Source organism: Mauremys mutica, chromosome 2, assembly GCF_020497125.1.
Source record: "Mauremys mutica isolate MM-2020 ecotype Southern chromosome 2, ASM2049712v1, whole genome shotgun sequence".
NCBI lineage: Eukaryota > Metazoa > Chordata > Testudines > Geoemydidae > Mauremys > Mauremys mutica.
In genome coordinates, this window is record NC_059073.1 from 51,515,201 (window position 1) to 51,528,066 (window position 12,866).

The 12,866-nt window shown below is 47.0% G+C and overlaps 1 protein-coding gene across 1 annotated transcript in view; it reads right to left on the bottom strand.

The window, feature by feature from the left end:
• The window catches only part of RALYL (RALY RNA binding protein like), a 358,668-nt gene that overhangs the window by 115,225 nt on the left and 230,577 nt on the right, over positions 1 to 12,866 (bottom strand). The window contains exon 3 of the mRNA XM_045007780.1: positions 4,719 to 4,794. Within this exon, the coding sequence (XP_044863715.1) occupies positions 4,719 to 4,794 (76 nt within the window). The remainder of the gene's footprint in view (positions 1 to 4,718; positions 4,795 to 12,866) is intronic.

A 12,866-nucleotide genomic window follows, 5' to 3' on the forward strand; every position in this document is an offset into this window, starting at 1 on the left:
CAACCTGAGTCGATCAGACCCACCACGTGGGTCCCGGCGACCTCCATGGGAGCCGTTATCTTGGCCGCTGAGGGCGGGCGGGCTCGACGTTCCCCCGCGTACACGTGACCAAAGTCACACTCCATTGCGGTACAGTCGCGTTGCAGGTGACCGCTCTCGCCGCACCGGAAGCAGGGGCCTAGCTCCGGGCACCCGGAACGAGTGGGGGCGCTGGGGGCCCCGCGGGGTTGGCCAGCCCCGGGGGATTGGATCCAGCGTCCGGAGCTGGTATGCGGTGGCGGCTCAGGGGGTCGGGACGAAGAGGTCCCCCCGCCTTCTGGGCGCCGGGCCTGGGGCGGGGTCCCCGGCTTGGAGCTGGGGCTCCGCTCCGGCCTCTGGGTGCCTGGTCCTGCCGGGTGGCCGCGGGCAGCCGGCCCTAGAGGGGCCTCAGCTTCTAGAAAGTCCTCCATGAGGGTGACGGCCGCCCGCAGGGTTTGAGGTCGGTGCCGCAGCACCCATGCCCGCCCGGGTGTCGGGAGGATGTGCGTGAACTGTTCAATGACGATCTGTTCTATCACTTCCGCCGCGGTTCTACGCTCCGGCTGGAGCCACCTGCTAGCGACGTCCTGTAGTTCCTGGGCGATGGCTCGGGGCCGGGCGCCTGGAGGATAACGCTTTCCCCGAAACCGCCGTCGAAAGGTCTCGGGGGTAATGTCAAAAGCGTCCAAGATGGCGGCCTTCACTCGTGCATAAACTCGAGCCTCATCGTCGGGGAGTCCCCGGTACGCCTTCTGCGCAGGCCCCGTCAAATAGGGGGCAAGGAGAGTCGCCCACTGGTCCGGGGCCCACCCAGCCACTGCTGCCACCCGTTCGAAGGTGACGAGATAAGCCTCGGGGTCATCGTCGGGTCCCATCTTAGCCAGATGTATCGGCGGGGCGGGGGGTGCGGGTGCGGCAGCCACCCCGGGTGCGGCGCCACCAGGGCTCGACCACAGCGTGGCAAGCTGCTGGAGGCATTGGGCCTGTTGCTCCCGATGCTGGACCCCCAGGGTCTGGAGTAGCTGCTGCTGGTGGGCTCCCAGTTGTTGCACGAGCTGCTGTTGCTGCTGCTGCTGGCTTTCGGCCAGGAGCTTAATAAGGGCCTCTACCTCCATCTCCTGCCCAGGACGTCTGCTGCGCCCTGGCTTGAGTCCCTTCCGGCAGGGACGATTCAAGTCCCTGGTCAGGTGCCACTGTAAGCTGGGGGATCCTTCGCTACCTCCGCCGGCGGCGGTGGAGGGGTCCCGGGCACGTCCCTCGGGCAGGGGGACGCTGGCAAATGCCCACGGCGCGCCCCTCAGACAGGGGAGCGCCGGTTGTAGTCCCTAGCGTGCCCCTCTAGCAGGGGAATGCTGGCAAACGTCCACAGCGCGCCCCTCAGGCAGGGGAGTGCTGGTCGTAGTCTCTAGCGTGCCCCTCTAGCAGGGGAACGCTGGCAAACGTCCACAGCGCGCCCCTCAGGCAGGGGAGTGCCGGTCGTAGTCTCTAGCGTGCCCCTCTAGCAGGGGAACGCTGGTAACTGTCCACAGCGCGCCCCTCAGGCAGGGGAGCGCCGGTCGTAGTCTCTAGCATGCCCCTCTAGCAGGGGAACGCTGGCAAACGTCCACAGCGCGCCCCTCAGGCAGGGGAGCGCCGGTCGTAGTCTCTAGCGTGCCCCTCTAACAGGGGAACACTGGTAACTGTCCACAGCGCGCCCCTCAGGCAGGGGAGCGCCGGTCGTAGTCTCTAGCGGGCCCCTCTAGCAGGGGAACGCTGGCAAAAGTCCCGAGCGTGCCCCTCTAGCAGGGGGGGACGCGAGCCAATGTCCAGGTATATGAACCTCTGGGTCGGTCGGGTAGACCGCGGCAGGCAGCTCCGGCTCCTCGAGGGTTGCCGGGTCCTCCGCCTCCCCGGAGTCGGCAGCTGGGTCGGGCAGAAGCGGCTCGGCGTCGGGCCTTACCTCCGTCCGTGGTGCTGCCCGTTCGGAGCAAAGGGCCCTGCCCTTTGTATTCCTCGCTCCGCCCCCTCCCACAGCTGGGGACGGAGCAAACACGCCCTGGCCCTGCCCCCTCCGGCGGAGAACGCGGCGCGTCCCGGTTCGCTCCGCCCCTCCCACAGCTGGGGACGGAGCGAACGCGCCCTGGCCCCGCCCCCTCCGGCGGAGAACGCGGCGCGTCCTGGACCGGCTTAGTAGGGGGCCACCCCGGCTCCCTACACAGTGCAAATACTTGTAATAAAAATAAAGTGAGCACTGTACACTGTATTCTGTGTTGTAATTGAAATCAATATATTTGAAAATGTAGAAAACCCAAAAATATTTAAATAAATGGTGTTCTATTATTGTTTAACAGTGCGATTAATCACGATTTATTTTTTTAATCACTTGACAGCCCTACTATTATGGTTGCTGGTTATTATCTCCTGTCTCTATTACCTAAAGTTAATAAAGTGGAAAATGTTTTTGAAAGTGAATAACAGCTTGTTAGCAAAAAAATAAAAATATGTACAGTACAATGACAGAAACATCTACATACAGTTTGCTTTTTATGTACTAAGATGTGGGGCTCTGGTTTCTCAAACTTTGCATATGAATCCTTGAGTGGAAAAAATAAAGCCAATGAGATACCATTGTCCATAGACACAATATATCATCATAATAGTTTGATAAAATGATGACCACCATTACAAATGTTTCATGATGCATTCAAAATGCCAGTTGTCATGTCAGTGAAAAGTTCATTTTAACCTTTTAAACACAACAGCCATACATTCCAAAGTAAAGATCATATCCTTCAAAATAAAATGCTAGAAGCCAGAATGTCTTGTTGTATTTAGATACACAGGTTCTTCAGGTTAGCCTCTTTTTGAAACAGTAACACAGATGTAACAATTCCATGGCTACACAGGAGCATACCACCAAACCCTACTTTCAGAACTCAGTTGTCAGTAGTGATTAAAAACTCAGGACCTTCTGCTCTAAACATAGAATCCTCCACCACTTGATCTAAAGAAGAATTTATAGTGTTTAGCACTTAAACTGGGTGATACTTTTTATGTTCACAAGGCCCTAACTTTAGTAATCACAATAATTCAGAGCATATTCATACAATGGAGCATAAAGATTAGAAATAAAAGCAGCAGCCAAGCTTTTAAAAATAACTACTGACTTTGGTTGCCTCAGTTGGTGGGTGTCCAACTTGAAACACATTAAAGCAGCCTGGTTTTGGAGGAAAGTGCTTTGCATTGTCTGAAAGTCACACCCCTTCAAGGTGCCTTCAAATTGAGCATTCCGAAATGGAAGCATCCAAAATCAATAGTCTCTTTTGAACATGTTGGCCAGCATGTTTATTAAACTATCAATATATAATTTTATCTTTCTCACGCACAGGCACACACACAATTTTGTTAAATAATGTGTTTTAAAATATGTTTAAAATTATTTTCTGTCAAGCACCGCCATTTCCATTACTTTTTTTTAAAATGTGTTTTAAAATATGTTTAAAATGATTTTCTGTCAAGCACCGCCATTTCCATTACTGCTCATACTACCCCACAATACCCCAACCAACAAAATACCCCTGCCCTCTCAAAACAAAACAAAAACCTCTTACCAAATAAATCAAATTTAAGGATCTGGTTTAAATGTATTAAAAGTAAAGCAGTCTAGGGGGAAAGGTCAAATTCTAGACTGAGGATCTGAGTCTCATGTCACTTACACTGGCACACACTAAGTGCACATGTATACAGCAACTGGGAGTGTGCTTCCCAGCTCGGGTAGACAGACACATGCTAGCTCTGCTCCATCTGGTATGTTAAAAATAGCAGTGTAGCTGGGGGTACCAGGGCTGGTGAATCACACTAGCCATCCAAGTACATACCCAGGGGGTCAGGGCAGATTTGACACTGACAAATGACTTGTTAAATAGCTTGTTAATATTTTAATGCTCTCTGGGTATGTAATGAACTCATATAAATTTGAAGATAATTTTATTTTCTCTGCAGATGTTTTTCCTGTTCTACTTGGCATACAAAGGATATGGGCTGTGAGTTCTAGAAGAGGCAATGGGTGACATCCTGGCCCCAGTGAAGTCAATTATGGTTTTCCCAGTGACATCAGTCGGGCCAGGATTTCACCCAAAATGCTGATTTTGTTTTTTTCCTCTCTTTTCTGTATCTGTGCAAATCATTACTGATGATCTGAGAAGGCATTTGAACACCTCCTGGGATTATTTATTAGAAAAACCATTTGGTTTTTGTTGTCCTATCAAATCCCGGCTATTATTTGTACTTTTTTTTTTTGCCGGTGCATGTGAGGCAGGAATTCTGCTTTTTCCACCTGCTTCTTGTGTTTGTGTCAATTAAGTGCTTAATAAAGACACTAAATGGGCAGCTTTAGCTAATGAAGTCAAAGGTAATTGTTCTGGAGTGAATCTCTTAAGAAGCATAAAATCTAACAGTACAGTTCTCACCCTTTTCTCATGTTCTAAAACTTTCGGTTCCCACAAGACTTTACATTTCTGCCACTCAACATCCCCTTGATGAAATGTAACAGCACACACTCTAGTTACATAGGGAAAAATACCGACTTCATTTAACTCATATGGGCTATCTCCTGCCATCTAGTTGGAAATATTCTTAAAATAGGAACAAGGCCCTCAGGGTGGTATAATTTTCCTAATAAAATTGCAACTAGTTCCCAGCTATTTTAATAAACAACCTACCTGTAAAGAGCTGAAAGTGGCCGCTTGTTTCCAGGTTTTGGTCTGTATGGTTTTGGTTCTCCTGCCATGTTGATATCTGAAAGCAAACATTTGACACACATAAGCCAAATCTTAGCAGCTAAGAGTGAGTCTGTACGCACACAAGATGCTGTGAAAATAAATAATAAAAGATAGAACAGGAAAGTAAACCTAACATTCTGATCAAGTTTTAATTACTTTTAAGCTGATGCTATAAAAGTGTCCTTTAAAAAAATATCTTGCTACCTTGCATAATGATTTAAGCATCACACCAGTCAAGGTTAATATATAGAATTCATATATTTTTATAATTTAATGGTGTGGTTTATGGAGATATTGTTAAGTTTGGGCTAATAATGTATCTCTGGTCTAGAAATGATCTGAACAGAGATTAGAAAAAGAGATAGTGCTTTTAAGTCACTTCACCATTGTTCAGAAAAGTAGCTGTCACATGCTGTTGTGTAAGTCCATGATGACTCAGCCAGAATTCCTCCTTGAAATTAAACCAATGTTTGAAGGAGTGCAGCATCAGCAGCCCCACTATATACCAACCACCACAGCTCTCAGCGTTTAAATGTGGTAATATCCAGACAGATAATAGGTCCATATCCCCCACCTCCTGGTGTCCCTTTTAGAGTTAAACAAATACATTTGTGGTGCTAGCTTGAAGTGGATCTTATACTCAGGGAACACAAGGTGTGTGATTCTGACTAGTCCCTATGCCACCACAATCTGGTCCATAGATTGCCATTATCTCTGTCTTCCTCAAAAAATAAATTGAACTGCAATGTAAAATGACTTTCCCCAAACACAACCCTTTAGAGGAAGTAGAGAAAGTTCAGAGGGCAAATTATCTTCATAAAATGTACTTTATTGTTTTAAATATGTGTAATTGACAAAGGAGGAAATACATTGTAATTTCCATATATAATTTTGTCCTAAACAGTTACTTTCTCAGATCTCCTCTGTGCATTTCAGTGAAATGCTAGAAGCCTTGTATACTTCATAGTGTATCTCCATTCCCTTACCCCAAGAGTGTATAGTGATCCTGAAAATATTCTAACATCTGATGTGTGAGCAGTCATTACTCACCCTGGATCTATTTACTGTACTCTCTTTGCCCTTCCTTGGAGTCGTACAAAAGGACAGAGCTAATCTGATGAGGGCACAATAGAAAATGTTCATAAATCCATTTTTAGTTCTAGTGAAAGTTACCAGTGAAGAAAAAAATCACAGCCTATTCTGTTGGGAATGCCTTGACTAAAGTGGTTATATGCATACTTACAAAATAGCTGTGGAAATAGAGGGCTACTGTAATTTCATGCACAGAGCCTTTAACTCTGTTTTAAACAGAAAGCAGTTTGGGCTATCTTATATAAATAAGGAAATTGGACATAAAAGTGTCTATACCAGGGGTCGGCAACCTACGGCACGTGTGCCACCTTTGGTACGCGAGCTGATATTGCCTGGCACATGTCTGCCAGCCGGGGTCCCAGTGTGAGCCGCCGAGGCATGGGGCCCTGAGCCTGCTGCAGGAGGGGCGGTGGCTCACAGTCCCAGGAGCCGCAGAGCCCAAGTGCGGCAAGGGGGGAGCACACGGGGACCACTGCCCACATGCATCCGCTGCAGGAGCCCCCTGGAGGGGGGTCACCAGGCCGCAGCCCCGGCAAGCACGCCCCCCCGGCTCTGCCCTCACCGCACTCGGGTTCTATGGCTCCTGGAAGTGTGAGCCGCCACCGCCACTGCCTCTCTCTCAGCTCCTCCCTCCTGCTGCCTCAGCACTCCACATGGAGTTTTGTCTCCACGTGGAGCCAGCGTCTGACCGGCATGAGCCTGTAAGGAGAGTCCCGGGGGCCAGTCAGGGAGCAGGGGGAGGGTTGGATGGGTCAGGAGTTCTGGAGGTCCTGTCAGGGGGCGGGAAGTGGTTGGATGGGGCGTGGGAGTTCCCAGGGGTCTGTCTGGGGGTGGGGGTATAGATAAGGGTTGGGGCAGTCAGGGGACAGGTAGGCGGTAGGGTCCTAGGGGGGCAGTTAGGGTGGGAGGGTCTCAGGAGGGGGCAGTCAGGGGACAAGGAGCAGGGGGTGGTTGGGGGTTCTGACCGGGGCAATCGGGGTGGGAAGTGGGAGGGAGTGGATGGGGGCGGGGTTAGGGCAGGGCTCTCCCCTCTTTTTTGATTGTTGAAATATGGTAACCCTAGGAGCCGGGGGGCGCATGGGGGCTGGCACCCGCATGCATCCATGGCAGCCTGCAGGAGCCCCCGGGGGGGGGTGCCGGGCCGCAGCCTGGGCAGGAGAGGTGGGGGGGCACAGCTGCTCCCCGCTAGCGGTGCTGTTGCCTTTGCAGGGCTGCTGCCCCCCTGTACTGTGCAGAGCCGGCTCCAGACCCCAGCGCGCCAAGCAGGTGCATGGGGCGGCATTGTCCTGGCAGGGCGGCATTTGGCTCCGGCGGACCTTCCGCAGTTATGACTGCAGCGGGTGCGCTGGTCCCGCGGCTCGGGGAAGGGTGGCACGAGCGGCGCGGCTCGCCGCCCTGCTTGGGGCGGCGGAATTTCTAGAGCCGCCCCTGGTACTGTGCCAGCTCCTCCATGGCTAGGGCTCGCTGCTGCCGCAAGCGGGACACTCTGGCTCTCTGGTGTCTCCGGAAGGTGGCTCCTCCCTGCCGAGCTGCTGCAGCGGCCCAAGCCCGGCAAAGCCAATGAGTGGACTCGGGGTGGGGGCCACCTGGGTGGGGTTGTGAGGGCTCGCAGGGGGGCTGTGCACCCTCCAGGGGAGTTCAGAGGCGGTGACGGGGGAACCTGGTCTGGGGAGCAGCCTCTGGGCAGGCTGGCCCCTGGGGTCTATAAAGGCTCATTGGGATTTGCCCCTCAATGAACCGATGTGCAAGGAGCGGGGGGCACAAGGGGGAAGTTTCGCCTAGGGTGCAAAATATCCTTCCACCGGCCCTGCCCCAGGGGGTGCATGCACCCCAGGTTAAGAATCACTGCACTAAACTGATAAGATCTGCATTTTAATTTAATTTTAAATGAAGCTTCTTAAACATTTTAAAAAACTTGTTTACTTTACATACAACAATAATTTATAGACTTATCGAGAGAGACCTTCTAAAAACATTAAAATGTATAACCAGCACGCGAAACCTTAAATTAGAGTGAATAAATGAAGACTCGGCACACCACTTCTGAAAGGTTGCCGACCCCTGGTCTATACAGTGGAAGCCATGTGGAGAAGTAACCCTTTCATTTCAGCAAAGAAATTTTGTGACACCTTTATAGACACTGGGACTAATTCTCCTGTATTAATGCCAATGAAGTCAGTGGAGTTATGGCAGTTTTACACTGATGTGACAAAGCTTTCAAGGACTCACATTGTCCTGGAAAGGACTTTGCTTCAGATTAGAGGACAGCAGAGTGGAAAGCAGTAGTGTGGGAAGACCACTTGTAGAGTGAGCAGACGTGGTCTCCTTCACATAGCCCAGAAAGTGTCAGGCATCAAACTTTCCTTGGTAAATTCAAACGTTAAAATAAAACTTTTAACCGCTTCCCCCACATACATTTGTTTAGTTTCAGAGTAAGCTGCCCAGAAAACTAATTTCCCCCCCAAGAGAAATTGTGAATGAAAAACCTTTATTTGAAAATTTTTAGTTGAAAAATATTGGATTTCCCACTGTATATTTCATACCATTTCAATAATTTCTTATCTAAATGAATATTTTAAATTGATTTTCACTTTAAATACTTTAATTTTAAAATATTGATTTAAAATGAAACATTTCATTTCAAAATCTGCAATAGAAAAACTGACATTTTTTTGTCTGGAACTGACAGCTTCTCAGAAAGGAAAAAAGAATCAGTTCAGTTGGAAAAAATTTCCACATGAAAAATTTCAACCTGATCTAGTTTCAAACAATGTTGCTGTGTTGGAATTGGCATTGCACTAAATCAGTGGCTCTCATACTTATTCGATCGGGCCCCTCTTCTTTGTGTCAGTCATTTACATGCACCCTCCCCCCGACAGGTACATATACTGCCACTCAGCTCTGAAGAAGGCACCGCGGCAGCAGCAGCACAGAAGGGAGGCAATATGAAAAGTGATATTTGTCATCACTTTTCATAGCGGACTTAGTGCCCCATTGCCACTCTTACTTCTGTGCTGTTGCTGCCACCCTGGGGCTGACAGCAGGAGACCTGCCACCTCAAGATGAGGAATTGGGTGGGAGGGAGAAGAGCCCAAGTCAGGGGTGCTTCCTTGTGAAGCACTGGGAGGGGCGAAGGAGAACCCAAGCTTAGGTGGCCGGGCTCCGGCTGCCCTCTTTATCCCCACCTCCTAGGTATGCATGGCCCTTGTGCATGAGCCCCAGCCAGCGGGGCTGACAGTGAGAATGCTTAAAAAAAAAAAAAAAGCACACAGCTCACGCCTCCCTTGATGCATTCCCATGCCTCCCTTGGGAGGCTTGCCCCATCTGAGAACCGCCGCACTAAATCATTTTCTGTTAAGTGACAAACATTTTTTTTCTTACTGGTGTATGAAAGTTGGGTGAATATTGGAGCCAGTTTTCATATTCCCTGCTAATTGCTTTACTTCATTTAATTTTCATGCAAATTTGTGTTCAAATATGCATATTTTAAAAAGGGTACATCATTTATACTGATACTGGCCTGTCAGTATCAGCTTCAGACATTTGCAGAGAGTGACTGAGAACCATTGCTACCTGGGCTGGACTTCCATTTACCTCCTGGAAAACTAAGTATTAGAATTGGAATGGAAATTTCATCCTGTGACCTTTACTATAATTAAACCCTTCCATGCTATTTTAATATGACAGCTTTAGGTCATGGACTTTGCTGACTTTCACCATCTCTTCCTAAAACTCAGTCAAATTTTGTGGAAAAAATGCAATATTTATAATCTGCTTTTGAAAAACATCTAAGGTTGTAGCATTAATCTCCATAGATTTCTCATGTCTATCATCCACTCTTCTTCATTGGTTTATGTATTTATTTTTCCAGAACTTTGACCAAGGTCACTTTGAACACAAAAGTATTCTCAGATCTTTTTTCCATGTCCTTTGGGTACAGAGAAGTGTTATCTTTGTGATTTAATTGTAGACCTACATTCGTAAAGTTGTACAAATTCATCCAATGCAGATGAATGTTTTTGTTTTAGTCAAATACTGTCAGAAAAATAACATTATCAGAAAACACAGCAGGAAAGCTGCTCAGACTCAGTTAAGATACCATCAGGTACAAATAAATCCCTAAAGGCAGTACCTGGAAAAACTGAATTACATTATTGTATCAATAGCAATAGTGAGAATTGCTCCTTAATACAGGGAATATTTTGAAGAATACGCACATCCATGGGGCTTTTCCATTTATTATTTCTGTTATCGGTTTTCTTTTCAATCAATCAGTTTAACTATCCACCTTGAATGTCCCTTGAAATGTGTGTTAACTCCTTATGCTAAACAACCTGTTGCACCCCGTATTTAGCTGACACTGAGTATACTTCCCTGACCTGAAGAAGAGCTCTGTGTAAGCTTGCAAGATTGCCTCTCTCACCAAACAGAAGACGATCCAACCAAAGATATCATCTCACTCACCTTGTGTCTCAAAAGAAAACTGACATTTGAAATTCACTAATTCTTGTCACGTATTCTTATTTTTATTAAGATAGTGCCTAAAAGCCTCAGTCATGGACCAGCACTCTATTGTGTTAGGTGTTGTACAAACACAGAACAAAACAATGCTCTCTGCCCCAAAGAGTTGACTATCTAAACAAATAATATATATAAACATACACATATGCAAATCTAAACTAGTATTCTCAGCTAATGTCAGTTTAAAAAAACATTTTTATTGAAATTTGTAAGGGCAGGCCACATGCAAGGGACAGTAAAATCTATGAAACATCTTGAATTCAATGAAATACAAGTATGTCATCAACACACATATGATTGGCTGACTGGTGGCTACAAGACCGCAACTGAAAAATCTGCTGACCTGAAAGGATGCCTGGGAAGTGTGCTGTCTACCTGAAGCCTGCAGTTGAGACATTACAGAAAGGTTGCTGAGAAGCATCCATCCCTCTGACCACTACCCCATGCTGCACATGCATGTGGGCACTAACGATACCGAAGTATGACTCTCAGCAGATCAGCAGTGACTATAGGACTCTGGGAGCAGGGAAGGAGGAGTAAGGGGCACAGGTTGTGTTCTTGTCCATGCTCCCTGTTGAGGACAATGGCCCAGTCAGGATGACATGCATCCTGGAGATGAATGCATGGATGCACAGATAGTGTCAATGGGACGGGTTTGGCTTCCTCAACCATGGGATGCTGTTCTGGGTAGAGAGTCTGCTGGGAAGAGATGGGGTCCACCTGACCAATCAGGGGAAGAGCATCTTTGAACACTGACTCACCAACCTAATGAGGAGGGATTTAAACTAGGATCAAAGAGGACAGGTGACAGAACCTGGGAATGGGTGACAGGGGATGGATTACTTGATGATTACATGTTCTGTTCATTCCCCCTGAAGCACCTGGCATTGGCCACTGTCAGAAGACAGGATACTGGGCTACATGGATCTTTGGTCTGACCCAGTATGGACGTTCTTATATTTTTATGTGACAAAAACCCACAGATATGCCTAAAAAGGTGACTTTAACAAAGGGCTAGATGTTGGGTGGGGTGGGGGGGGAAGGGGAGATTAACCATGAAATTACAATAGGATCATAGGACTAATAAGAGGGAAATCCATGGAGGGAAATTGCTCAACATCTTAGATATCTATACACAAAGGCAAAGAGCCCGGGGAATAAACAGGAAGAACTGGAAGTATTAGTACACACATTAAATTATGACTTAACTGGAGTCACAAAGACTTAGTGGGATAACTTTCATGACTGAAATATTGGTATAGAGGGATATCACTTGTTCAGGACAGGTGGGATAGAAGAAGAGGCATTGCATTATACATCAAGAACAGATACACTTGTTCTGAAATCCAGAAGGAGGTGAAAGGCAGACCAGTTGAAAGTCTCTGGGTCAAGATAAAAGAGGTAAAAGATAAGGATATCATCATGCTAGGGCTCTGTTATAGACCACCAGATCAGAAAAAGGAGGTGGATGAGGCATTTGTAGAACAAAGAAACATCCAAAACACAAGACCTGGTAGTAATAGGGAATTTTAATTACCCAGACATCTGTTTGAAAAGTAATACAACAAAACACAAATTTTCCAATAAGTTCTTGAAACATATCCGGGGAACTTTTTGTTTCAGAAAGTGGAGGAAATATTGAGGGGGACAGCCATTTTAGACTCAATTCTGACCAACAGGGAGGAACTGGTAGTGAATCTGAAGGTGGAAAGCAATTCAGGTTAAAATGAAAGTGACAGATTTCATGATTCTAAAGAAAGGAAAGAGTGTGAGCAGTAGAAGTACAATGAACTTCAAAAAAACGGGCTTTAACAGACTCAGAATGGTAGGTAAGGTCCCATGGGAAGGAAAACTAAGAAAAAGGAGAGCTGGAGAGCTGGCAGTTTCTCAAGAATACAATATTAAAGGCACAACTGCACACTATCCTGATGTGAAGCTAAGCTAGGAAGACGAGTAAGAAGCCATTATAGCTCCACCAGGAACTCTTTAATGATTTGAAAATCAAAAGGGAATCCTACAAAAAGTGGAAACGTGGTCAAATTGCTAGGAATGAGAACAAAAGAATAGCACAAACATGTAGGGACAAAATGAGAGGCTAAGGCACAAAATGAGTTACACCTAGCCAGAGACATAAAAGGCATTAAGAAGACATTCTTAAAATATGTTAGAAACAAGAGAAAGGAAAGTGTAGGTCCTCTACTTAGGGGGGAAGAAGAGCTAGTAATGGATGACAACAAGAAAGTTGAGATGTTTAATGCCTGTTCTGCTTCAATCTTCACTAAGAAAGTTAATGGTGATCAGGTACTTACCACAATATTTCAACAAGAGGGAAGGAAACAAGCCAAAATATGGAAAGGACAGGTTTAAGTATAATTAGATAAGTCATCAGGGCCTAGTGAAATTCAGCCTAGGGTACTTAAGGAACTAGCTGAAGCAGCCTCAGAACCATTAGCAATTATCTTTGAGAACCCTTGG